We start from the raw sequence: 27,923 nt of genomic DNA, 5'->3' as shown, positions 1-27,923 counted from the left end.
ACCTGGAGTATACCGCAATGTCTGTACACCTTGCCATGAGTATACTGTATTTATCTCAGCAGTTGGCAATAATGTGTTGTGTTGTAATTGTATTGCATTAATGCAAAATTGGTTCAAATGTGCAAAACATTTTGTCAAACAACGAGAAGAATTTCAGCCGCAGACTACAGGAGGTTTGCAAACTTTGCATCAGGGGTTCCTACTTCCCAAGTTTCCAGTAATTGAACTTGAAGCACTGTATCTTCCACTCACACTCAGGATGTTTGTTGTAGCTCTGACAGTTTCTCATTTTCCTACTGAGACGAGACCCACTTCCAGACTCCCAGCAGTCAAAATATAGTACCGGTAATTAAAATATTTAATTAACATTGATTCAACATTACAAAGTTTAATTCAATATTGATTGAACTTCAGATGCTTGGTGGGCTGTTAGTCTGTTACTTTTTTTTTAAAGGCCTCCCACTGTCCCACACTCACCATTCCAACAAAAAGCAATTAATTTTATTAATTAAAAACAGGGAATGGTTTCATGTCAATGATCAGGGCCCCACGCTTAATGCCTCTGATGGTGGCCTACACTGACTCCGAGGGTCACTGAGCTGTGATGCGAGCAAGGAGCGGGCCCATGTCGAACTTTTCTCTGACTGCTGTTATGATGCTAGCTACATTGCCTCTCTGCACAGCCAAACCCTACCTTTGCTCCTACCATAGAGTCTCTCTACATTTGCCGGACAATTCCGTAATGCGACGGCCAATCTGTGATATTAAAGGACCAGTCGTTTCACCATATGTGCCCGTCGTTTCTAATGCAACTGGCTCAAAGCGATACCGAGCTGCCAGCGCCATGTATTTAGGTCTCTTGCTATCCTCTGGCCCTCCGCCAGTCCACCGCACAAGCCGCGAACCCAGCAGAAATAGCCGAATTATTGACATGCGACTCAGAGTCTCAGGCCCTCAGCAAAAGTGTCGACGCAGGTTGCATCCCAGCATAAACACCTCCCATTAGAAAATGGGGAAACCGTTAAGCCATCTGACTCAGAACTAAATTTAAACATTAGTTATAGTTAACACTTAACCCTTGTAGTCCTTAGACCTGAGACTCCCAAGTTAGTGTCCACTTCTTGAGACTTGACAATTTGGCTCATGCTCACCTCTCATAGCATACCCAATATTTTTTTCATCGTAAGCTCTCCAATAACGGAATGTTCTCTACTATTTGCTGTCGAAGTTAAATATCTGGTATACTATATATGTATTTATTATGTACGGTACCTGGCTAAATGTTCTATTTTGAGACTTTGAGTCATAACTCTTATTACTGTCAAAAATTATGCCATGTTTTAATTAAAAGTCTTGATCATTTGCAGATGAATATTTTTAATTGCTTTCTCTTGAAGCATATTGATTATTCTTCTGTTCAGTGCTAGTGACCTAACATGAAGAAGAAATATATGTGTTGTTCATGTGACTTCCAAACCACCAGCAGTGTGAGTCTCAGCCGTCACACATCAGCCCATCACTCCACTGAAAGGCCTTTTGTCTGTGATACTTGTGGTGAAAGCTTCAAAATAAAGACAATCCTAAAAAGACATATTCTAAGAAGACATTCCAGTAATAAAACTAAGCCAGGTGATATTCCTAAACATAGGCTAGGAAAATTGTTCAAATGCAATCAGTGTAATTTTTGCACTGCTTACGCAGCAAACCTTAAAGACCATGAGCTCCTTCATGGTAGCCAGCTGCTTCCTTGCACCTTGTGCAATTTTAAAACAAAGTCTCGCAAAAGTCTCTCCAAGCACCGACTTTCCCATTTGCCTGTGAAGAGGTAAGCAGAATTTTATTTATTCAGCACTGTATGATATTTGCAAATTGTTATAAAAATGATGAAAAATTTCATAGAAATTTATGCAATCCTTTGAAATAAATTTTTGGAATAGTATGAATATAGAACTAAAATTATGTAATTTTTTATATAGTGGTATTCTAGAGACCATTTCAAAGAAAATACAAATCTGAATGAAAAAAAATTATATTTTCCCAAATCATTAACTTTGTTTAATAGTTTTTGTTTAGCCTCAATGCTCTTGTTAGGTGACAAGTAAAATTCTTATGATAAGAGTAACCTATAGCAATAATAGTGCAAACTGCAAAGAGAGGGCTGAAACACTGCATACATCTAGAATTATACTGGGAACCAAGGGCTAAGCAAATTAAACAAAATTTACTAGTCATACAAATTATCTGTATATAAATTTCATACTGCATTTTACAGCACACCAACTTCATCAGTTACATGGTTCTTGCTAGTGCATAGCCATTGTAGGTATACATATTACCTTGTACTTGGTTTTCTGCCATTTTTAAACTGAATTTAATTGTTTTCATATATGTACTTCCTTTACAGAAATGTCAGTCATCTGGTGGTATCTGTCCCTACTCTCTATTCAATTCAACCCTATTCCATGAATAAATTTTTTTTCTCATATATTAAAAATACATTGATGCATTATTATGATCAAGAATTTTAATTTTTTACTTTTCAATCTTATGATATCCATTGTAAATTACTAAATGTGTTTTCTACTTCAATCTTTGCAAGAATGTTCACTCATGTTTTTTATATTTGGTATTGTTTTTAGTTGATTAGCATAATGCTGAGAAGAAGCATCTTGTGGCCATGTAATCCACATACCATTAATCATAGATGCAAAAGGTTTAATGGTCAGTGTTGAATGAATGCAAATTCAAAATGTATTTTATTGTATTGGTTACCTATGTCTTGAAGTGTTTAGTAAATCATTTCTTTTCCTTCAGATACCAATGTTCCAAGTGTTCATATGCATGCAATGATGGCTCGTCATTCTACCTGCACAATCGTCGCCACATTGGAGCTAAGCCTTTGCGCTGCACCCGCTGCCCCTACAGCACCTGCGACAAGAGTAACTTGACCAGACATTGCCGCAAATATTGCCCTCAACGACAGGTGTGCTGCAAAATTTATATATTTATTATATAAATTAATATAATTATTATATATACCTATATTATATTATTATATAAATTAACAAATATGTATAATTTAGGTACCATACCGTATATATTATATTTAAAAACTACATGCATATATGATCAGAGGTTTGAAATTTTCTTGTAAATGAAATATAGGTAACTTAATGCTTATTAAAAAGTATATTGAAATCATTATGCATGCAATTTCTAATAGCCCATATTATAAATATAGGTTATCAACTGGCATGCCGGTCACACCAAGCTTTTATAACCTCTGAAAAGTCAAGCATTGTACTTGTCAACATGTAGATTTGGTCCAAGTTTCTTGAATCTAGTTTTGGGCTATTTTGAATTCTAAATACTGTATCAATTAAATAATCACCATTGTATGTTGTGGAATGTTTTGTTGCTGCTATCATGCCAGAGCCACAAATGACAAGAACTCAGATTATTTTCAAACTTATTTTCAAAAAATGTTTTCCACACAACATGTAATTTTCCCCATTATTTACCACAATCAATTCTGTAATAATTACAAAAAAAATGACATAATAGTTTAAAAGAAACTATTAAAAAATTTCCCTGTGTCACAAGCGTTCAAGATCCATGAAATAGTTTATTATTCTGCAGTTATTAATGTGTTTGTTTCATTTTTGAGGTAGAATTGTAGAGTACCTATGTATAGGTATATAATATAGGTATACAAGGCACCCAAGGCAAGATATATATGCTGCCTTGGGTGTCGGGCAAAAATATCTTTTAATTGCAAACCTATGTGGATCAAGTTTTCTTCATAAATTTTAATTTTTTCCCTAATGGAAATTTTGTATTATCCAAATTTACTATCCAGCCATCCAGGGGCTAGCTTTCATTTCCCCTATTCTTCCTTCCATCTATTATGTGCTACTTTAAATTGAACATGAGTTTGAAATGAGAATATAAGTGGTCAAAAATTTACCTTCAAAAAGCTGGGAAGTATACTTGACAGTAATACTAATGTGCTCCGGCTATGTACAAGGGAACTCAATATTTTTATATTCAAGTTGTGTTAATGCATATATATGTACTTTTCACCTACCTGCTCTTATGCGATCATCACTAGTGTACAGATATAGTTGTGTACACACGTGCGATTGATGACCAGAGAATTCGTTGGTTTATATTATCAGGGAGTGGAACTTTTCTTCAGATGACGGTAGATAAAAAGGCAAGTTTCAGGAAGTAGTTTTTCTTTATTAACGACGTTTCGAATGCAACAAACATTCATTTTCAAGTTAGAAGAAGCATTAAAGATTGAAATTTTGGTGGAAATAAGTACATAATATAAGTAAATAGGATACAACAGTAAAATTTTGGACCAAAAATTACTCGGGAAACTCTTTCAGAGTTCAGACAAATCCGGTAGTCAGAAATAGATTGTGCGCAGTGCGCATCAGCATACGTTGGTATGACGTCACGCAATTTCTATACTAGGCTGGCTGAGTATAAGGGCAGGAGTTATAGAACAGAGAACCTACTTGCACATCCACCTCATTCTGCTGTACGTGTTCATGCCGAGCAGTGCAACACCTCTGTATCTGATAGTGATTTCAAAATTCTAGCTTCCACATGTGATGTTAGTGATCTACAAATTTTAGAATCCCTGTAGGTATATATTCAAACAGAAGCCTAGTCTGAATGTTCCTTTCCTCTTGATTCAGACTACGAATTTTAGCTCCTTTCCTGTTGAAATAGTAAATAGATAGGCCGTTCACTAGAATTAATTTCATGTCTTATTTATTTTCCGTTTTGAAACATGACGGTGCATTTTACTTCCCTAATTGATTGTATTTGTGTTTCTAGGACTGAACTTTTTCTGAACAGAATTTTGTGTTATGAACTAACGATGGAGCTGGACTCCACAACGTTTTCTCTTATAAAGATATGGTGAATTAATGTGGTATTATCTTTGCTTTTAAATTCCTGCTTAACTTGTGATTCAAGCAAACAAGGGATTTTAATACTTATGTACTTTTCAAAATATCTGTTGAAAAATAAATATTTTTACAGAGATTCATGTTTGTACAGTGGTTATGAATACACAGATAGAACCATGATTGGTTAGTGGTTACACAGATAGAACCATGATTGTATGTTCAGTTTATCCTGTTTCATTCAAACTCAATCTGTACATTTGTAACTTTTCAGGAGGAATTTTGATGCAATTTTCAATGTTGTTATAATTGAGATTTATTTCTTGATGAAGCTTTATTTCCTTAAAATATTAGGCATAGAAGACACTTCTGGTGTGCGGTTTTAATTGGAAAGTCTAATTTGAAGTGTAGGTTGAAAATTGTTAGTCAAATGAAATCAATATGGGTAGTATCTGAGTCAAAGAGGACTCAGAGAGCTACTGTACCACTGTTTACACTCACATATTTCACAAGTTTCCTCTATCACACTAAAATTACGACAATTTTTTTTTTCAGAAGAATGATCTTGCTGCTAAAGGAGGGAAATCTCTTGATGAGAGGCATCCTGATCCAGCAATAATTGAGACATCCAACGTTGTGCCATGTGTTAAAGATTTTACTACCGTTATTTGTGACCAGGGCAATCAAGTCACACCACGTGGATCATTTGAAGAACCCTTGGCTGAATTTGATTCAATTGGCACTCCTCCTACTTCTGCTGCCATCAAGAACGCGCCACTTAATTCAACAATGAATGAAGAAGGTTCATTACCAATTGAGTCTGGCTCAAACATTGCTTCAGATGACAACATCCCTCTATGTACCACCCTCACAATATATCATATTCCTTCTAATAACAATATATCTTGTTCCACCATAAGCGAATCTGTCAGTGCTAAAAGTATTTATCAAGGGAATTCTCCTTCTCGCCTCACTTTTCAAGAATCTGAAAATGTTAATAAACCTAAATACAGCTCGCCTAAGTGTCTAAACCAAAATATTGAAGGGAAATCGGAAAGTTCTACTCAATACCCATTAAACCAAAGTGGTCCAAGCAAATCTGGTTTGTGGAGGTACTCATCTAACCTAGTGAATGAAAAACAGAATTTTTCGAGTGAAAATCGAAATGAAATTTTTGCACATCCAGTAAGATGTAAACTGAACCCTGAAACATATCCCATGTCGAAAAGTTTCCCAAAGTCGATGGAAAACCCTGAAACATATCCCATGTCGAAAAGTTTCCCAAAGTCGATGGAAAACTGCACAATGGAAGATACTACCATATTTGATGACTTATTTGAACAACAGGGAATGTGTGATACTATAGGAATTGTTCTCGAACCTCACGAAGAGGCTGGAGCTCATGCATTGAAAGCAGGGTTATGTGACCCGAAATGTTTAACGTCTGGTATTTATAAATCTGATAACATTTGCGTGCAAACTCAAGCAACTGTTGAATCTACTAACATTTGTGTGCATCATCAGGCGACTGATGGCTCTTCCAATTTTGTACAACGCTCCCAGGAACACAAAATCTCCGAGCCAGACCATCCAGAAACATGGAATACAATTATAGGCAATGAAAAACCTGCTTCGGAGGAAGTTTCCGATTTTCAGTTGGGAAAACTCAAATCAACCTTTAACGTCATCACTACTGATACATCAGCTTCTGATGAAGTTCATGCGCCCCATGAAAATGACTTAAAAAATGGTGATGTACCACTTCGTAATGCAACACTACTTAATCTGCTTCCTGGAGAGAACCCAAGTATCGGAGCTACACGACGATCAACTAAATCTAATTTGAAAGTCACAGAAAATCTTCAAATTAATGAACAAAACGAAGCGAATATTGCTTTAGAACCTTATTGTAATGCTGGTGCAATTTATCCAAAAAATGTTGCACTGGATTCAGAGAAGAGTATCAGAAAGGAGCAATTGGCTCACCATGTTTCCAAATACCCATTCAAATGCTCTGTGTGTGCATTTGAAACTGGTCAAAAACGTCTCTTCAACGCGCACTGCAAAACACATTTGCCTGAAAAACCTTTCACGTGTGCATTGTGTCCGTTCAGATCCAAATACAAATGCTCATTAATTCAGCACTGTAGTTTAAAACATGATCCAACGAATCGTAGAAAAAATACCGAAATTAAACTTCTTTATAATTGCACCATGTGTGAGTTTTCGTCAACGCACGTGTCTAGTTGGCGGAGGCATCGCCGTAAGCATTCTACGATCGCTCATCAGACTGATTTACACGATAGTAAAAAGACCTTCCAGTCCAGTTTAATGAGCCAAATTCAGTGCAAAATTAATTCATCTCTGAAGCCTCTTACAAGAGAAAAGATGATGAATATGGATAATTCCAAAGAAAATATTTCTTTTGACAAGTCGGTTGTATATCTGAATAATCCAAACAATGAAAAGAATCTGAAAATAAATGAACGTCTTCTGCAAGGAGTCCCAGATGATGTTGTACGCAGTTCTGAGGAACAGTTAATAGTTGATCAAACTAAGGTAGACAAACGCTATGTTCGTTTGTATCGCTGTCGATACTGTCCTTTGGTGTTCCATGACAGCATTTCTCGCCGCCACCACATGCCGGTGCACCGAAAAGAAATGCGCTATGGCTGCACCATCTGTGGATATAGAACAAACTCCCCGAGTGTCCTGAAACATCATATCCGCAGACATCTGGCCTCTCCTTTCTACGCCAGTATTTTGTCTAAAGACTTGCGTAGTAATAATGATCTGAAGTCTGACGCGCTGAAGGTGGAGGTGGAATCTCAATTAAGTTACGAGGCAGTAGATGAGCGAGAAGAACCTGGAAAATTTAGCAGTCTACTCGCAGTGGGGGATTTTGGTGCCTGTAGAGTAACGAAGACGAGGTTAAAAACACTGGTGAATCATCGTTGCTCTGATACGAATTTTATTAACAATAGTGTGATTAAAACAATTGTTGATGATGGCTCTAATTGCAGTCAAAATAAAGTTAGACATCCTGAGACTGCACTGAATTGCCAAAATATGAAAGAGGAGTGCCGGACGACGAAAAGTGCGACTGCAATCGATGCAAATATTAATTATATCCGCCACGTGACTGGGAATTCATCGGACGACAAAATACGATCGAATAATCGACAAATTACCGTTCCAAAGCAGTGCTCCAAGTCGTCAGAGCAAGCCTTTAACAGACAATCTATTTTCAGTGAAATTGAAAATGAAGAAGAAAGTAAAACAAGAGTCAAAATAAAAATGATTATTAACGAAGCAGATTCTAGCAATGTCATACCTACAGAGGATGATCATGTCATCAGTATAAATAACGACTTGGAGAACACCATCTATATAGATGAGGCTAAAAGCGATATCATCAGCCATGAAGTTGGGAACATGGAGAGCAGCGAAGTTGAAAACCATAGCAATAGAGCGGAAATCAGCAGTTGTAAAATTGAAAACTACAGCAGCAGCGTTAAAAACCACCGCAACCGCGTTGAAAACCATAGCAATAGCGTTGACAACAACGACAACAGCGTTGAAAACAACAGCAATAACGCTGACAACAACTGCAATAGCGTTGAAAACGACAGCAGCAGCGCTGAAAACAACAGCAACAGCGCTGAAAACAACCGCAACAGCGCTGAAAACAACAGCAACAGCGCTGAAAACAACAGCAACAGCGCTGAAAACAACAGCAACAGCGCTGAAAACAACAGTAGTAAAGTTGAGGCCATCAACAACAGCGTTGCGAACAGCAACGATATTAAAATCGAGACGAACGCCGGGGTTCCATGTTCCAAGACTATCCCCAATCTCCCCGAAGACCTCCTCTACTACACGGACATCGCGGGCAGCGATGCGAGCCTGCAGGGGGCGCGACCGAGCCCCAGGGGCGCGGGTGTGAGTCCCAGGGGCGCGGGTGTGAGTCCCAGGGGCGCGGGTGTGAGTCCTAGGGGCGCGGGTGTGGGGTGCCAGCTTTGTGATTTCCGCTGCGCCGGCAGAAGCACTCTTGTTAAACACAGACTTGCCTGTCATCCTCAACTGTCTGGTGAGTCCTGTAAATATTCCAGATAGAAATGTTATATGATACTTTAGTACCTATTTATTATTCTGATTAAAAATGAAATTATCATGAAAATTTAATTTTATAATTAAAAATACATAATATTATAATTTAAAATATGATATTCTAAATTAAAATATAATTTTATATTTAACACTGTAATAATTATAAATAAAATTATTACGTTCCAATTAAATCATCAAGTGATATTTCAATTGTTATATTATTCTCTGCCGTGCATGATTGCTAGCGTTGTTAAGACAATGGCGTAAACCGTAAACAGATGATATTTTATTGCGAAATTAACAACTGGTTGCAAAATGTGACTATTCTCACGGTTGCACTCAATGTTTGAGTTATCAGATAAGACACCTCGTTATATTATTTCTGTTTTCTGGACGATATTGCCGTCCCTCGTAATTTATTCCGTTCACCAACGGTTATTAGGATGTGTTAAAATATGACAGTTTTATATTACATTTGTAATATACGATGCGTGCTTCAACTGTCCCCCGCTCAGTTCTTTGCTCTGCTTTATTTATTGCATCTTATCTCTCATTCTTATCAATCCACGCTTGATCTGCTGGCGCTCTTTGCCTTGGTCTTCCTGCCTTCTCTTAATTACGATGGTTATTGTTTTGTTGTTAGAATTTTTGAAGACTTTAGTAGCCTTGAAGGTCATTGAAAATTAACTCACACTTATTTATACACATAAAGAAAATTCTTTATTTATAATTTATAATAATTATTGAAATTGCAATATATTAATATAAATAAAATCTTATAGATTAACTATAATTTAGTATTGTCAATTGCTTTACTTCTTACATTTATTCAATTTACTTTATGAAAACGTTTACAAATTAACAATATTCATACTATATCTAAATATAGTATGAATATAGTTTATACTATATATATATTTTATATATCATATTCATACTATATTATATTCTGGTGCAGGCATGCGCTGCAAGGTTTGCTCAGCTTGCTTCCCCAGTCGCCGTCAGCTGCACCGCCACCAAGCCGCCCTCCACGCCGCCGCTCTGCCCCACCGCTGCCCAATATGTGGGTACCGCACCACCCTGCGGTACCTCCTGCAGCGCCACATGCGGTGCCACACCAAGCAGATGTTCCAGTATTCCTGTACTAAATGTTCCTTCTCCTCGCGAGCAAAATCTGCCATCGTGTTACACGCGCGCAGCCACTCAGGATCGCCGAGTTACGTGGCGCTGCTACAGGGTGACGAAGGCGACGATGAGGGGGCTGAGGTCACCTTCGAGTTACGGGCCTTTGAGGCACGAGAGGCGGGCCTCTGAGGCACGAGAGGCTTGCTTCTGAGGCACGAGAGGCGGGCCTCTGAGGCAGTAGAGGCGTGCCTCTGAGGCACGAGGCGGGCCTCTGAGGCACGAGAGGCGGGCCTCTGAGACACGTTACGCTTGCCTCTGAGGCACGATAGGCCATTAACATCGCCATTTAAGCGTCATTTCACACACTGAAGTTGGGTACCTTATTTTTCTTGCGCATTCCTGGAACACGCCTACCAAAGAATACGCTCTAGAGTTAGCAGATATGTTTTTAATACGCCTATATTTAAATTTGTTAAAAAATTGATTTTATAAAATACATTAATTTATTATATGCCTCAATGGAGTATAATCAATTCATAAAAATGATAAATAATAATCTCAATATTTATATGGCATACTGCATATAAATAATGTACATACTCTTGTTGTGCAACGACCGTCTGTTGGTTGTCAATAGTTTTCTTAAGCACTGTTGTTGAAAAATAATATCGCGACTACGTTTTGAAATGGGGTTTTATATTGCTGCATAAATTTTCAATTCATAATATCAGCATATTTAACTCCGCATATTTTTATGTATTTTTCTTACAATGTGTGTATAAATAACGCCGGAAACAAACTTGTTTATTACTCCAGCTCTTTGTTACAATATATAATATACTGCCAGAAACGGTATTTTTAAACCAATTAGAGCCACCCACGTATCCTGCTGTGGCGCTCGTAGCTGCCACGCACGGACCAATGTTGATATTGAAGCAAAGATAAAGATCTTTATTTTTATATAAGTATTGAAAAGCTCCGAAGTAGATATAGAAAGGTTGACCTAATTCAGCAAATGATTTGGTACTGCGTGTGTGCTGTTGCATCTATTTTCGTCGTTATGTGTAATTTTTCAACAATCCGCACTTTTTTCTAACCTACTGTATTCCCTCTGAATTATACTTTCAGATGGAAATAACTTTGGTCGGTTTCGAGTCTTCAGCATTTTTCTTAAATTTATGCGAAGGATTAGAAATAAGTTTGACATTCCTTCATATAACTATACGCTTTCGAAAAATAATGAATAAAGGACTGTTCCATAATTTGGGGAATAATCATTCACATTTCACACATCTTTTATTCACATCCGAGTGAACAAAGCCAGTTATTCTATATTACCTCAATTCTTGAATGTGATTACATTTTTCAGGGTAAGTTGATATACGTTTAGGGTTATTTATTCGACACCCGTTGCGTGCTCAATTTGAACTGAAAAGTGAAAAGTGAGAACGTCAGTGACTCAGTGGCAGCCCATCAAGGCGGTACTACGTAGGAAACGAGAAAAAATCGGTATTCGGATTTCGGTAAGTACCTAACATGCACTCTGTCTAGCCTCTAGGTATGTATTTATAAATTCATCTGTTGTAAAATCGCGAGCCTAAATAACTATCGCTTAGGATTAGATGTTTTTTACTTTATAGAATAGAAGTGTCGGCGTTGAAGAAATAGGCCCATGGCCTGTTGCCGATTCTTGAACTTTTCGTGACTTGATTCACAAGAGATCTGGCCTTTGGAACCCGATCTTTCCATAGCTGACGATTGATTGAGATAGCTGCTGGACTTATTGCCTGGTCCGTAATTTGCTAGGCATTTTAAGACTTGACATCATGACATATGCTCGGGGGGCGGCCCATAGTGGCAAAGCAGAGAGTTTTTTAGACTCTCCCCCAAGTTCATTTTTGAGTCCTATAAGTAGACCAGTAAAGTATCCTGGATACCAGCTTATAATACTTAAGGAATTGGTTTAAATCTTGAGTAAATGAGGAAATTAAAAATGAACTGATTCTAAAAAAGCTCTGGTTTGCCACTATTATGCAGGAGCATAATGCTCCTGCATTCTCATGATTACTGCATAGCTGATAGCTTCGTCTAGTCTGTTTTTGAAGATGTTCATACTTGGAGCGTCAACGATGCTATGAGGCAGGCTGTTCTACATGTCGGTGACTCAAAGCAAGAAGAAATGTTGTCGCATGGATGTGTTCCAATGCATAGTGACAAACCAGAGATTTTTTAGAATCAGTTCATTTTCAATTTCCTCATTTACACAAGATTTAAACCAATTTCTTATGTATGATAATGCTGGTATCCATGATACTTTGCTTGTTTACTTATAGGATCTAGTATGGAATATATCTACTTGGCGAGCCGCGACTGAATTTTTCGAGCCGTGGTTTTATGGATTTGCCAGCCGTGATTCCATTTCTACGAGCCGTGATTCTATTTCACCTGAGATTTCATACCTACTGAAATTATATGATATTAGAGCCGCGATATTTCAGACAAAAATAGGACTTTTCCAGACTAGTATAGGACTCAAAAATGAACTTGAGGGAGAGTCTAAAAAAACTCTCTGCTTTGCCACTATGTTCCAACGTTGTTTTTTTAGTTTATAGCCGTGGGGTGCCCGTGGCCCCTGGTGTTGGTTCTTGTTTCAAATTCTAGTAGGTAATAATAATTCTTCTGGGACCTTGTATAAGCCATGAGTATGCCACACTCAGGATGATGTATGTTTTCGGTGAATTTCCCGCGCATTTTCACTTTTTTAAGCTATTGCTGTGCACAGTTGACAGTTGGTGCAATATAATGAAAATTGATTCTCTTCGCGCACGTGTTCGCGCAATCCCGGCCATCAATTCTACGTTGCGCTGCCGCGCACAAGCAGTTTGTGGAGGAACAGACGTAATACTCGCATTACTGATTACTCAGTACAGTATGCCTTTAATTATCTTTCAATAATATATGATTTTTCTTGATACGGAAATTTGGTGAATGAGAAATCTAGAACTTTGTTTTAGAAGAAATTTTCTCCAAAGTCAGATGGCAACACTGAACACAATCTGTTTACATTTTGTATGTATAATAGCCACAGTTTACAATTACCGTATGTTCCGTATCCGACAAGGCGGACAAGCGGAAGAGTCAGAAGTAACCCGGACATGTCTTACATTTTATTATTGTCAGTTCGACTCGCGTAGTCAATATACTCGCGTATATTGTCGACTAAAATAGTAGAACTATTTTAGCTTTCTAAAGTACGGCGCACGGCACATTTTTTTACCAGCATAGTATGGCGCACCGCGCAGGTCGTTAAAATGACAAAATAAATTCCCGCGCACCTGGCACATCTTCCTGACCATGGTGAGTATACTTGTATACTTCAATGCAGGCATGTAATGTATCTACTTGGCAAGCTGCGACTGAATTTTTCAAGCCGTGGTTTTATGGATTTGCCAGCCATGATTTCATTTCTTCAAGCTGTGATTCCATTTCACCGAGCCGTGAATTCCATATCTTGGCCATAAAAAGCCATTTACGAGGTGCGAATTTATTCACAAAGTCCATGCACTGTTGCACGTGTTACCCCAAATCTCTAATTTTACCCCAAAACAGTCAAATGGCAATGATAAAATTTGTCTTTACTGTAAGTTGATGCAGTCTGACCGCTTTGACAGTTAAAAATTTTATGAAGTGACATGTTTGCAAAGTGCAAACCGCGATTTTTCAATAAAAAAAATTTATGACATTTGACACGAGATTTCATACCTACTGAAATTATATGATATTAGAGCTGCGATATTTCAGACCAAAATAGGACTTTTCCAGCCCTGCTTCAATGAGCTCCCCACGCAGATGTCGATAACTGAGGCTTGGAAGCTTCATAATCTTCAATCTTTCCTCATAGGACTTGCTTTTCAAGCCCGGAACTATCCTTGTTGCGCATATTTGAACACTCTCTACTAATTTTTTGTCCTTTTCGAATTTTGGTGACCACACAATGTTGCCAAACTCTAGGTTCGGGTGCACGACAGCAACAAACAAATGCTTCATTGTTTCTGCATCTATGAACTTGAAAGAGCTTCTCATCAGTCCAAGTTGTTTATTGGCTTTATTAACTTGACCTTCAACATACTTAGAAAATTTCAACTCATTGTCGATATTAACTCCTAAATCCTTTTCCGTTGTTGACTTCGACATCATCACTCTGTCGTTGCAACCGTGTCTTCTCATACTGTAATCTTGCTGTTCATTATTTTTGCCAAGGTGGAGAACTTTACATTTGTCAGCATTAAAGCGCAGCTGCCACTTATCAGCCCAGTCCACCAGCCTGTCAAGATCACCTTGCAACTATACTTTTTGCGACGTATTCTTCACTGTATTATAAATTTTTGTGTCGTCGGCATACATCGAGCAAATGCTAGACACAGCTTCTGGCAGATTGTTTATAAATGCAACGAATAGAATAGGCCCGAGAACGCTTCCTTGTGGCACGCCGCTGTGCACTGAAGCCCAGTCTGATACGGACCCATTAATGCTGACACGTTGTAGCCTCCCTACTAGAAAATCTCTGATCCATTTGAGTACATTACTCTATTCCCAAAGACTTCAATTTATGCAACAGCCACTCATGTGGGACACCATCGAATGCCTTGGCAAAATCAAGGTACACTGCATCTACTGGCTCCCTTTCGTCCAGCAGGTGGGTCCATTTGTTCAGAGTCAACAAGAGGTTAGTGGTACAGGATCTTCTGGCAATAAAGCCATGTTGACAGTCTGATAGGAGATTATTAGCAGTCAAATGATCTATCAATCGATCCCTCGCAACAGATTCCATTACCTTGCAAACGACACTTGTCAAACTAACAGGGCGATAGTTGCCCGGGCAGCTATCGTCACATAGTTGCCCGGGCAGCTTTTGTCACCTTTTTTGAACAATGGTGTCACTTGAGCTTCTTTCCAGTCAGCCGGCAACATTCCTTTGTTCAAAGTATTTTGAAAAAGTGACGTCAGAGGGCTGGCTATGACAGTTGCTAACTCTTTGAGTAATCTGGAGTGGAAGCCATCTGGTCCACATGACTTGTTTGGATTTACAGCGATAAGGCGCTTGAGAACCTCTTCTTCTTGTATTTAAAAGCTTGTTAATTTAGAGCTGACTGGGCGCTCCTCAATAGCTGGAATACTGTTCAAGTCCTCTTCAGTGAATACTGTACTCTACTGAAAAAAATACGTTAGCTTTGCCCTCATCAGAGGATATCTTTCACTGATCTACTTTCAAATCAGAAATACCATCCTTCGTCTTGCACTTTGAGCTAGCGTTGAGGGTTTTTACTGTGGTGTGACAGCTTTCTTTAGCTTGATTTCAAGCTCTTGCGTATAGGTTATAGTCAGCATTGCTACGAGTCTGTAAATAATGCTGGTATGCTTCCTTCTTTGTTTTCAGCTTAGCTAAAACTGTACTGTTCATCCACCGAGTTTTTTTTGGCTCCACTAAGCTTAATTTTAGGTACACGTGCATCAACTGCTGACATAACCATGTCCTTGAGAAGTGACCATGACTCAGCCACATTCATGTCCTTAATACAGTTAAAAATATTCACTGCTTCACGGAGTTTATCATAGTCGCCTTTCGCAAAATTCAAACGCTCATGCTTCCGAGGCGTCCTTTCTGTACAGCACTTGAGTCTGAAAAACAATGATTGGTGATGGCTTTTGCCCAACGGAGCCTCATGACGAAGCTCATCCAACATTGATTCATCACTGTTAAATACCAGGTCTAGAATATTGGGAGTCTGTTTACTTCTATAATGGGTTGATTTGGTAACGTGCTGGACTAGGAAGGAGTCTCTTACTGACTCCATGAACAAGGATGCTGGGTGATTCTCTTCCCTTGGAGAGGATCCATCTATCCAGTCTAGCTCTGGATGATAAAAATCACCAACGACCAACGTGTGTGACCTATGGAAAGTCATGCGCGGTCAATGACTGTTTAGTACTTTATCGTTATCAGAAGAACTGTTTGGTGATCTATACACAACGCCTATGAGGAGGCTATCTTTGCCTTTTAGAGTAAGTTTGCACCACACTGATTCTCTAGCTTATTGATGTTCTGCTGATAACTTGACTTGCTGGGCCCCATAAGAGGTTCTAACCCACAAAGCAACACCTCCACTGCACTGCTCTTCATTTAAGTTATGAAAACACTCAAATTATGTGCTGGGCAGCTTTGCAGGAGTTGCAAAAATTTTTTAATCTTGTAGCCCTACTGTTAGTACTGTAGTAGGCTATGACTTCCATCAGCTAGTAGTGAAAAACTAGTGAAGAGAATTATATATTGACCTTCATAAGTTCATCAAGTTCTGTAAGTAGTTTTTTAGCTGCTCATTTGCTACTATGCGTGATTTAGGTTTGTATGCAAGTTCAATTATTGATGTACCTAGACTAGAAACATCATAACATAACATATTGATCTCGGCGCTGAAGTGTGAAGTGTGGCCTGTTGTCAATTCTTTTCCTTTTTGTGCCTTGTTCACAGAAGATCTAATATCATTTCATTTGATCGGACCTTTTCATGACTGATGATAGTTTCAAGTAGCTACCGTACTAGACTTCCACTGGGTTTGATCATAGTGGCAAACCAGAGCTTTTTTAGAATTTAGTTCATTTTTAATTTCCTCATTTACTCAAGATTTAAGCCAATTTCTTATGTATGATAATGCTGGTATCCAGGATACTTTACTGGTCTACTTATAGGACTCAAAAATGAACTTGAAGGAGAGTCTAAAAAACTCTGCTTTGCCCCTGTGGGTTTGATATGGTGCTAGGCATTTCAAATCTGAACATATATTCTTCCATAGCTTTATCTAGTCTGTTCTTGAATGCGTTCATACTTGGAGCGCCAACAATGTCATTGGGAGGCTGTTCCCCACTGAGCAGAGAGTGGATGAATATTGCAAGATCTTTGGCAATGCTTCAGTAGCAAAATTTATGCCTTCAGAAGATCTTGCTGACACATTTAGATTGAAATTCTTGCATTTAATGCTTGTCCGGAAATCAGTTGCGATGAGTTCCCGCCAAAAAAAGTAAACATCAAGTTTACGATTACGTAGTTGCTGTCGCATTAGAGCGGTCAGACTGCATTATCACATGTTCAGTTGACACTTGCTGTACAATTGAACTGTTTTTAGGGCAAAATTAGTTATATGGGGTAACACATGCATGCAACCTTGTAAATAAGTTTGTGGCTTGTAAATAGTTTTTCATTACTCAGCGTAAATGGCTTTTCATTAAAAATTATCCAACGACGCATCTTAAAATTACCCGGCAACGCTTAGGGCTTGAAAACCTGTATATTGGCAATGCTGCATCCACCCTCTGCACTCTGGGCTGTTCCACTGTCCGAATGTCGGTGATTCGAAGTGAGAAGAAATGTTGGCGCGTGGAGAAGTTGCAGCGCAGGTTTTTTAGTTTATAGCCATAGCCCCTGGTGTTGGTTCTTGTTTCAAGTTCTAGTAGGTAATCCTTCAGGGGGCCTTGTTATTTCACATTTAAGATAGGCACCGGCCGGGCACGTAAATAGACAACCTGAAGACGCTGATCTTTAGTTTCTTAGCTGCTGTCATGTGGGATGGTTCTCATGCAGTCGTTTCCACCCTCCTTGACTGAATTTCAGCTCCAGTAACGTCTAGTCATGTATCCATGCCACCTTTAATGCCTAATTCAAGGCGCTTGGGAGTTGGGTCTTTGCCGCACTTTACTGAACATTCACACTTATTGTCACTGCAAACCTATCTCCTCCTAGAGTTTTCAAGCTACAGCAATGAAAGATATACCATTTAATTCACAAATAAAAGATCTTGAGATTGGTTATAGCTTTTTTTAAATTACCCCCCAGTAGCTGATAAGCACTCCGCGATGTAGCGTGTAGCTTGAGTTCTCCGACCTTACGGTCGATGCTGTAGCTCATAACTCTGTATTACCACCCCGTATACAAGATACGTTATCTGGACTTATGTGTCTTACTTATCCCTCACTACCTTAGTCAACGTAACCCGATCCTCAGATAGAGCTTAATATAATGAGTTCAGATAACGTATCTTGTATACGGGGTGGTAATACAGAGTTATGAGCTACGGCATCAACCGTAAGGTCGGAGAACTCAAGCTACACGCTACATCGCGGAATGCTTATCAGCTACTGGGGGGTTTGCTCTAGGTTGCTAGCCCTTTTATAACGTTCGCTTCCGCCCACTACTGCGGTCTTGATCGCGTGATCTATCACGTGTCTATCAGATGTTGACTTGTGGACTCAATAGCTAACTAGGTCTGTTGGTAAACACATTAGGACTTGTTTCCGCGACCTACTCTCGGACAAATTTCGTTATAGTTTTGAAAATATTTGAAAAAAGGGAGGAAATTCAAAAAGGTGGGGGGGGAATCAATATTATTTTGAAAAATGCCCACCCCACCTGCAAAAATTAGAATTTTGAAAAACAGCAAGGACCAATAGATAGATATGGTCCTTATGCAGTTACACCCAGTCTGTAGAGTATGGCACAACATAGGTTGAGGATGCCATTATTCTGTCCTGAAGATGCCAAGGCACCATCTAAACGGACGGTGGATGCTGATGTTCGCAGCAAACGGCTGCCAAGGACCCCGAAATTGATTGTCCGTGGTCTGGAAGTTGTTGCGTGGGCGCTGGAAGTTTATTTTGGGATGTACACCAGTACGCCAGGACAGAAAGTTGCCAGTATGTTTGCTAGAAAAACAAAAGTGCAACTCTGACTGATGCCTGATGATCGATACCGATGCGCGCACTTGTGCGATCAATGCAGCTGTTTCTAAATGATAGACATAGACGCCCGCGCTTCACTGTTAAGGATTTTTTATGTTTTGTCATGTTCTTCAGAATGTTTTCAGTAGATATGAATTATTGATTTGATTTAATATGTATTTGTGCTTCTTATATCAATTAATAAAAGAAGAAAATAGAATATTATAGGTGAATTTAAATTGAAATTTAATTTAAATGCTACATTGTGGAAATGAATAGCATGTATAAATTACCCACAATAATAAATCAGCAAGATTATTTTTCCAGATTTTTTTATAGTTTGTTTTTAATAAAGTTGTAATTATTTTTCAGTGATCACAATGATTAGCAGTGACAGTGAAGACGAGATATTCTTCGGACCTGTTGTAACTGAGAAGGAACTTCGGAAGATCCAGCAACTGGAGGAGCGCAAGGCACAGCTCTTAGACCCAGCAACCTTCCATTCCCAGTAATTATCATTGTGATACTCTAACTCAGCACTTATTTTCTGTGGTCTAGTTGGGGCTAGATCTCATTAGCATAGTCTATTTGGGATTGTGCCTAATTAAGTCTCATTAGCATGGCCTGCCTAGTTGTGGCTAGGTCTTATTAGCATGGCCCAGCTATTGCTAGGTCTCATTAGCATTGCCCAGCTATTGCTAGGTGTCATTAGCATTGCCCAGCTTTGGCTAGGTCTCATAGGCATGATCCAGAATGAATTAGCATATTAGAATGATTACTGGGTCCAGTGGGTATAATTTTCGTTGACTATAAACTTGAGTGAGTAGTTAACTGATTTCTCTTCTAGGAATTTTCCTTAAAAGGAAGACCTCACTTTGATCTGTGTAGAAATCATCCAAGTGTTTTTATTATTAAATAAATTGCAAGAACTTGAATTAAGGTGGATGCTAGTCCAAAACTGTAAGTACTGTTCATGTACCTATATAAAGGCCATGTTTGTTAGCCTACTTTACAATATTATTGTATTCATGATTTTTCAATGCCCTCATGACATGTTGGATAGCTGGATGTTTGAATTTTCCAAATGAAAAAAAAAGTGCATCTTTGTTGTCCAGATATTTCTAGTATTGAGAGCTCCATTTCATTTCACTGCCATGGTTCTTCAATTTGTGTAATACAGAGCTATCAATAAAAATAATTTATCTTACTAGTGATCAATGTTTGAACAGCTTTGTTACATAGCTTTTATATATTTCCTAAATCATTGCCACTCACGTATCTATCCTTTAATATGTTTTCATTTATCACTCAGTTATTTTATCATACTTGTTTGACCTGGTGGCAAAAGTTTGATGGATTATATGGTTATTTTTCACGGAGCTTTGTACAACTCCACTAATCTTTTGAACAGAGACGAATCCATTCCTGATGCTGGAGAAGCTGCATCTGAAGAAGAGAAGGCCACTAACAAGGAAGCCACTTCAGTTGCCGACCAGATTCATCTCAAGACTCCCCAGTCAACTTCATGCACGATCGTTGAGCATGGATCCCCCTCCAGCCAGGATTATGCTTGTCAAACTTCAAGAGCTTCCTGCAGTGTCACAGAATGTTTTGAACCGGTGTTATTGCGACCCGATTCTGATGATCTTGCCAGTAGTTTTATTCCAATTCCTGATTTTACTGATGTACAGGAGACCCTTGTCAGAAGCAGCGACCTGGGGGGTGTTTCTCCTGGCATTCAGCCAATGGTTCATCTCCTAGATGAAAGCAAATGTAATGAAGGATCATCACTGAAGAGCAATCAGTCGTCCATGTGTGAGGAGCCTGTGCTTATTGAATCCCATGCTATTTCCAGTGATGTCATGGAGACTGACAGTGGAAACAGTGCGACCACATCTGTAATTGTCAACTTGGAGGATAGTAAAAGATACTCTAGTGAAGCCACCCTTGCTGTTGAGAGTGATGGTGGTCAGATCAACTCATCAGGTTACTTTGGCTGTGGGGAAACTTCTGATGACAGTCATACTGTTGCATCACATTCGTTTGTGTATTCGGCTTGTGGATCTGATAATATAATCACCAACCTTACCTCAAATGTTGCTGAAACTAATGATAATAAGTGTGTAATGAACTCAACTGGTCAATCTTTTGAAGAAATGAATCCACCTAGCCATACTCCTGGCATGAATATTCCTGATGCCTCTTGTTTGGGAAGTAGCGACAATGAACCAATGGAAATAGCTGTACATGACAAAGAAGAGCACAGACCTGATGTGCCATCTAACGCAGGCTCGAGTATTGCTTCTAACAACTTGCATGCTCTTGCTGGTGCTGCCTGTGATTACAGTTACCTATCTGACCGCTTTTCCATCATCAGCATTGATGAAAATGATATTCAGGACCTTTCGACTCATCTTGATTGCATTGAAGAAGGTGCTGAAAGTAAAATCTCAAATGATAACAACAGGGACGTGTGTGTTGAAAAAGAGCCTGTTGACATGAATCAACCCAAACTGGAGGCTGAAGTTGATAGTTTTGGTGAACCAAGTGCTCAGTATGACTCAAGTTTCAATGAGAAAGTTGATATATCCATTGATTTATCTAATGAAAATGTCCCTTCTGACTGTGCAGATTTATGCTCCGTAACTCCTCCCTCAATGATCATGCATAGAAAACTGGCATGTGGAGCTGCAACACCCCTCACACCATCAGAGCTCATCACTCCACCTCCAAAATATGATATTTATTATAATGATCCTATTGAGTTGTGTTCTAATATCAAATCATCCCCATCTGAAGATAATTGTTCAACCCAAACTAATGGATTGGAAGAATCTGAGAAATCTGATCATTGTACAAGAGGGAAGAGTTGCTCTGATTCACTCTCAGAAAATTCGTCACTGTGCCTTCTAGCTGATGTTGCTATTGCGGACCAAGAACGCAAAACACTTCAGAGCGGCGAATCAGACGTGGGTGATAGTTGTCAAGCTTTGAATGACTTAAAAACTGGAATGCAAGAAGAAATAGCTTGCAACACTAATAAATTTTCTACTGATGATAATCTTTTGAGCCTTCCATCTCCTACTAAGAGGAATTCTCATATTACGACGGCATCACAGCCAAATGTACCCGCATTTATCTGCAGAAATATGACCACGACTCCGGTGAAAATGCAGCCCTGTTCTCCCGCTCGGGAAAAATTTCTGACATTTGCTCGTGAATTGAAGGAAGGGACAATATCAGATACCAGCCCTTTCAAGGCAATCATTGCTTCAGTGCCGACAAGATCCCCTGTCAGAAACATCAACAAAGAACTTGGTCTGATGCAAGAGAGTGCATCTTCTAAAGCCTTGCAAAGCAATGCTCTGAGAAATAGATTTCAAGATATTGACCTCACTTCTGGTGTGCAAGTGCAAAATATTCCTGCTGATACTAAGGTTGAAAACAAAATCTTAGATGAAGCGGTTGGTATTGTGGATTTGAAGAAAGATGCTGACAGTGTGATCCGTTCTCTTGGTGAACATAATTCAGTCCCAAGACAGAGCTTCTTCTCTGCTTTAGAAGTTATTGATGTGCACAAGCCTGATATTTATGGAACTTTCTTGACTGACTCGGAGGGGAATTCTGAAACTCAATATGAACCCGAAGTTGACCTAGTTGAACAAAATCATTCTGAAGTGCAAAATTCATCTCATGTCGACAATTTGGATTTGCTGGAAGCACTTGAAACTGCTAGGGAGTCAGACGAGGATGAAAGCTTCAATGACCAAAATTATGATGCTTCACATGATCTTAATGATGTCATGATGCAATTTAATGATACGTTGGAGAGAATGGATTACTTACTGAAAGCTAGCCAAGAGTACAACGAAGGACTTCAAAAGCAGGAGGAACAACAAGTCGTTGAAGATTTGGTGCGAGAGCCACCAAAAAGCTGTTCCACCATACCTGAGGAGAAGGAAGACGGGCGTAGCATCACTGCAACGTCGTCACACCATGATGGCACTGTGAACAAAACTGTATCGGATGTTGGCAGCTACAACTCGTCTAGTTCTGAAGTTGCACCTGCCAATTTGGCCATCCATGAAGTCTCTGGTGGAGAGGATGTCAAAGAAATAGCCGTAGGTACTGATCTTCGAAATGAAATAAAGCTGGAGGACGAGTCAACTATACTTGGTTGTAAGAAACATAGCTTGGCAAGTATTGCATCGAACTGCTCCTTTACCCCCATGTTCGATTCAACTCACACGTCGTGCATCCCTCGCCCTGTAATTCCAAATGAACTGCCCTCTGGGGAGGCTGGAAAATCTGTCAGAACCTCTACCAACTCCACGCTAGGTGGCAAACAAAATCGCATTGTTGAACATGCGATAGGTTCTTCAACGGAGAATAGCAAGCTACATAGTTCATGTGTTAACAGAAAAGATCTTGTGATTAAGACACCCCGCAAAAGCCTCGAAAAACCATCAAGTAAATGCCATTCAGTTAAAGTGACTCCTGCCAAGCCTCCTCGGTCAGCTCCGATTAACCTAGAAGTGAAGCCAATTGCTATTGTTTCTCCAAGTTTGATGAACGATTCTACGAGCAAAAAACATCCACTTCCGGAGTCGAATCGGCAGAAGGATGACGTGGAGAGTAGAACTCCAAGGCCAGCTCTCAGGTCTCCCATGGCTGCTCCAAAAAGTGCTCCTACCGATTCAGCAACCTGTCTTCTATCTCGACGAGTAATGTCTTCAAATAACCCTTGCAAGTCACCAAAAAACACTTCATCATCTTCTAATTTGTCCCGTCATCCTAGCAGTCATGCACTCGAAACTGGAATTTTCAGAACCCCTGTCCGAACAGTTCCAGTATACAAGAATGTCAACCAAACCCACAGCCTCCCTCCCAAGAAAATACCACAAAACTCTCGTCGGCCATTTACACAATCGTCACTGCAGACAACAAATCCTCAAGTACTCAAATTCTCTCATTCTTCCGCAGCCTCATCAGCCAAACCAGTCTCGTTAGCTTCTACACCCAACAGAACTGCGCCCAAAACGCCCAGGTTTGCTACTCCACAAGGTCCTGTTGCTCGTTCCCTCGCGAAAAACCCTCCTCCATTGCTCTACACAAATGTCAGACCCAAGTATTGTCTTAGTCCTACCAGACTCCATGAGCCTCGCAACGAACCAAGCAGTGCCAGCCAGAACGCAGCCTCTCCTGTTGATCTTGATGACAGCATAAGGGAACGGAACCAAAAAATTGACCGCATCCAGAAAGCACTGGACCAACTTACCTCCAAGGTTGGTTCATAAGCTAAAAGATATTTTTTGTAGATGTATACATAGAATATATATTATGTAACTTTCATCAGTCTTGCGTGCTGAATGAGAGATTAGCTTTGAAATTGTAGTGATAATAATTCATGATGTGACGCCTGCTTCGGGATGGTCCATTCTTCCATGAATGAAAATGAAGCTCAAAAGATTGAATCGTGACGATGTTATACGTGAGTTTGTTCACAAATCTTCCCTCAGATTATGATGTATATTCCTATAGATATATTAGACTCGTGCTTTGAGCTTTCCCCACAAAAATCTGATCTTATTTTTATTAGGCTCTTATAAACCCATAATTATTCCCCAGCAATCCCCTCTGAGTGCCCACAACTCCGCGCCCCCGAGACCCGCGGCCCCAGCTGTGCTCAAGACGCCCCTGCCCTTCGTGCGCTACACCAACGCTCCTGCCTTGCAGCTGGTCATATTATTGCTATTTTTATATTATTGTTGAATTGATTATTTATCCTTACTAACTACTTTCTTGTATTTATCATTTCGATTATTCCATTCTAGCTTGTGTCCTGTACATATGTTAGTTCTATTCGGAAAATTATTTATTTAGGATAAACGCAACAGGAAGCAAACAAACAATCTTATTTTTGAATAAGATTGAAATTAATTGTAATAAATTAAATGAAATTAATTATGCTGGTGTAACTAATGGTGCTTGCATTAGTATACCTAATGGTGCTGGTGTAAGACATCCAACCTTCTTGCCACAGAACAACAAAGAGAACGCCGCACCCAAGCGTCCATGCTGTCAGGGCAAACCTCAGGAGCTGAGTCACAATGACCCACATATGCAAGTCCTCAGACACACAGGTAAACTCAGCGCCTTGCAGTAGAAGCATGATGGAACAGGGGGGGGGGCAATGAACGTGTACACATTTCATATATGAACTTGTACACGTTTCATATTGGATCGGAAACCATGAAACTATAGTTTTATCGTATAATTCAAGTTGAATTTTTGAAGCGAGCAAGTTATGGAGCTGGATCTAACATGATCATGTGCACTGATATTCATGGAATTCCACCTCATGCATTAGAAATATTTATCTTTTTGATTTTATTAGTCCCCGCATTCCAGAGCTTTCTTACATGTAGATAGAAATTTTTCCTGAAATGTCTCGAGTTAGGGAAAATTTATCTTCTTCCATTTCATCCCTGATTTCAATATTCAGACTAAAAGATGAATCAGAGATGAAATACAATGCTCATATATTCTCTGTTGTCAGGCCAGAAACTCATAATTGTTCTAATTCGCTTACTTGTGTAAATTTCAATTATAGTTGAATTATGATAATCAAATGATATTGATTTATGTTGGTAGATAAATGATTAGTTTAACCATTATTACTTGAATTTAACTTTGCTCCTGCTCTTTTGATCTGCATTCCTATTCGTCTTATTAGATCACCTGCACTAATGATTTTTTCTAATATTTTGCTTCTGAAAAAATATCTGTTACCTTATGTAGGTTCACCAAAAACTTGAATAACTTCAACGTCATATGTATACCTGTATGATCTGTATCAAAAGTCGTTCAGATCACCTGCAGTATTAATCTCCGTTCGTGCTCTTATAATCTGCATCACTAGTTATGTTATCAGTTCACCTGCAGTATTGAATGTCACTAATGTTTTGCTTCGGCAGGTCACGTGATGGTGGCCAAGGGCTCCTCTGAAGACGACTCCCTCATGGAGGTGTCGGTGCACGAGCGACGCTCCATTGCCTACGCCGGCATCTTCGGCTCCAAGAATCAATAGTTTATTAGTTCATGATATTAGTTTTAGTTCGTATCATTATGAGGAATTGTGGCAGCATCAGCTCATTGTTTATTTTTATGTTACACAATACTTCCGCACATCAAGTCTATGTTATTATTTCTTTTAAAGTACGTTTTCAAAAGAAAGCTGTTAAACTTTCTTCTATCTGCATACACGATCGTACAATGTCTTTTAATTACCGATGATTTTTTTTTCAAACGTGCAAGCTCGTCGAGTGTTCGATGTATAGAAAGATAATGCGAGACTGCTGTTATGCGATGCATTACTTGTTATATTTTGGAGATTTGGTACTTGATGCCAATTACCTATCGACGTAGCGATCTTTGATTCTTTTCAAGTTGTGTAGCTAACATCATAAGTAACACATGACGCATAGTGCTTAAAAATACTTAATGTTTTGCGCGAGCTCGTGCCGATATTAAAAAGGCATTCAATTTTTTCCCAGTGTTAGCTAGCTGGAAAAATTTTTCACCATTTTATTTTTATCTCAGGTAGAGTGTGATGAGTTTTATTCCAGCTTCGTTTCCATGGAGAAATTTTCAGTACCTAGTTAAGTTTACCTACGGTATGTATAATTTTAAGCAATACTTAGTTAGAAATAAGTCTTAGTTGTTTCTGATTCTTGTTAGGCAACAAAAGTCTAGATGCTTTTCAATTTATAATGGAACTGTTCAACATACGATAATGGCCATGCGCTGTGAAGTGGTTGTCTCAAATAAGATATTATTAAGTCGCCTTTTTTTTCAACAGTCGTTAAAGTTGAGACAGACGCATTGCCTTATTCACCCCTAACCCTCCGATTTGTATGGCCTAATCTGTACGCATCGTATTTGCTTCACATTTAGAGTGTCGTCAAACGCAATCGTTATTCTTATGTAGCCGGATCCAGAGCCCTTGGCATCTGAACTCTTTTGCTTGCTCGCAAATAATTATTCTGCACTGAAAAGTGGGTTATGAATTGAATATACTATGCATCACAGTATACAACGTAACACAGTATAGGATGCGCCACTTATTGCCACTTGAAGGCGTGAAGTGTCTTCACTTGCATCCCGAAATTATAAATACGATTTTTGTATGAATAGATAATTTATAAACACATTCACGTGAGACGCGCTTGCTCCACGCTTTCGTAAGTTTCCTAGATCGTTTCTAATTTGGTCAAATATGTGAAATGTTACATGCGCTTGGTGAGGAAAATGCAGTGGACGAAACGAAGAGTCTATTGCCTGCGAATCCAGTTTAACTTCCATTCTAGTACCTATATGTTTGTGACTCTACTTGCATTTTTCCAGTTTACAGATGGAGTTAGGTGTAGTAGCGTTATCATAAAAATCTCTTAACCAATCGTTGAATTCGAAATTGGATCCTTAGGTATTTTCGAGTTCGAAGTATTCCTTTCGTCTAGCGGCCTGACTTTGTACATCAGGGGACCGTACTAAAATTTAGGTAATTTCTTACATCAATTTCAAAGACCATCAAAAAAGACATGAACACAAGTGTATCACTAGCGGGGACACGATGCTGTCATCGTGTTTATACAGGAATTTTAGGAAGGCAAAGTAAATCGCCTCTTCAGAGTAGTCATCAGAGGCACTTATAATATTTCAAGTAACTAGTAGAAAATTTCCGAAAAAGTTTATATTTCTGTATTTATTGTGAATTTTCACTTCTACCTTTAAATATTGGATAATAAAAAACTTTGTATCGCTACTCTGCTTGAACAATAGACGAACTCTCCAACTTACAATAATTGTTTTGAATTAAATGTCTGAAACTGCATAGCGTAATTACAAACTTAATTTTAATACAATCGCCACTATACATGCAACTCATCGAACATTTGTCGAGTCTCGACCCTACATTTCTCAGGAGAAACAAAATTT

General features: G+C 39.0%; 2 protein-coding genes across 3 annotated transcripts; both read left to right on the top strand.

Annotated features, from left to right (window-relative positions):
- The first annotated feature begins 2,295 nt into the window (after positions 1 to 2,295).
- On the top strand, positions 2,296 to 10,641 carry LOC108669969. The gene is made up of 4 exons (XM_047883956.1): positions 2,296 to 2,323; positions 2,815 to 2,983; positions 5,478 to 9,012; positions 9,991 to 10,641. The coding sequence occupies exons 3-4, from the start codon at positions 5,712 to 5,714 to the stop codon at positions 10,344 to 10,346; spliced, it is 3,657 nt and encodes a 1,218-aa protein (XP_047739912.1). The 5' UTR covers positions 2,296 to 2,323; positions 2,815 to 2,983; positions 5,478 to 5,711; the 3' UTR covers positions 10,347 to 10,641.
- Positions 10,642 to 11,615: 974 nt separating this feature from the next.
- LOC108669976 lies at positions 11,616 to 26,806 on the top strand. Of its 2 annotated transcripts, none has more exons than XM_047883955.1 (6): positions 11,616 to 11,680; positions 19,299 to 19,434; positions 20,338 to 24,211; positions 24,555 to 24,665; positions 24,970 to 25,069; positions 25,904 to 26,806. In XM_047883955.1, the coding sequence occupies exons 2-6, from the start codon at positions 19,307 to 19,309 to the stop codon at positions 26,014 to 26,016; spliced, it is 4,326 nt and encodes a 1,441-aa protein (XP_047739911.1). In that variant the 5' UTR covers positions 11,616 to 11,680; positions 19,299 to 19,306; the 3' UTR covers positions 26,017 to 26,806. The 2 variants fall into 2 exon arrangements, with proteins under 2 accessions (XP_047739911.1, XP_018012908.1); XM_018157419.2 differs by having other exon boundaries at positions 11,623 to 11,673.
- Positions 26,807 to 27,923: the final 1,117 nt, after the last annotated feature.

Source organism: Hyalella azteca, unplaced genomic scaffold (genome assembly GCF_000764305.2).
Source record: "Hyalella azteca isolate HAZT.00-mixed unplaced genomic scaffold, Hazt_2.0.2 contig14111, whole genome shotgun sequence".
NCBI lineage: Eukaryota > Metazoa > Arthropoda > Malacostraca > Amphipoda > Hyalellidae > Hyalella > Hyalella azteca.
The sequence above is the reverse complement of the archived record's forward strand: the minus strand, read 5'-3'. Positions and strand labels throughout refer to the sequence as shown.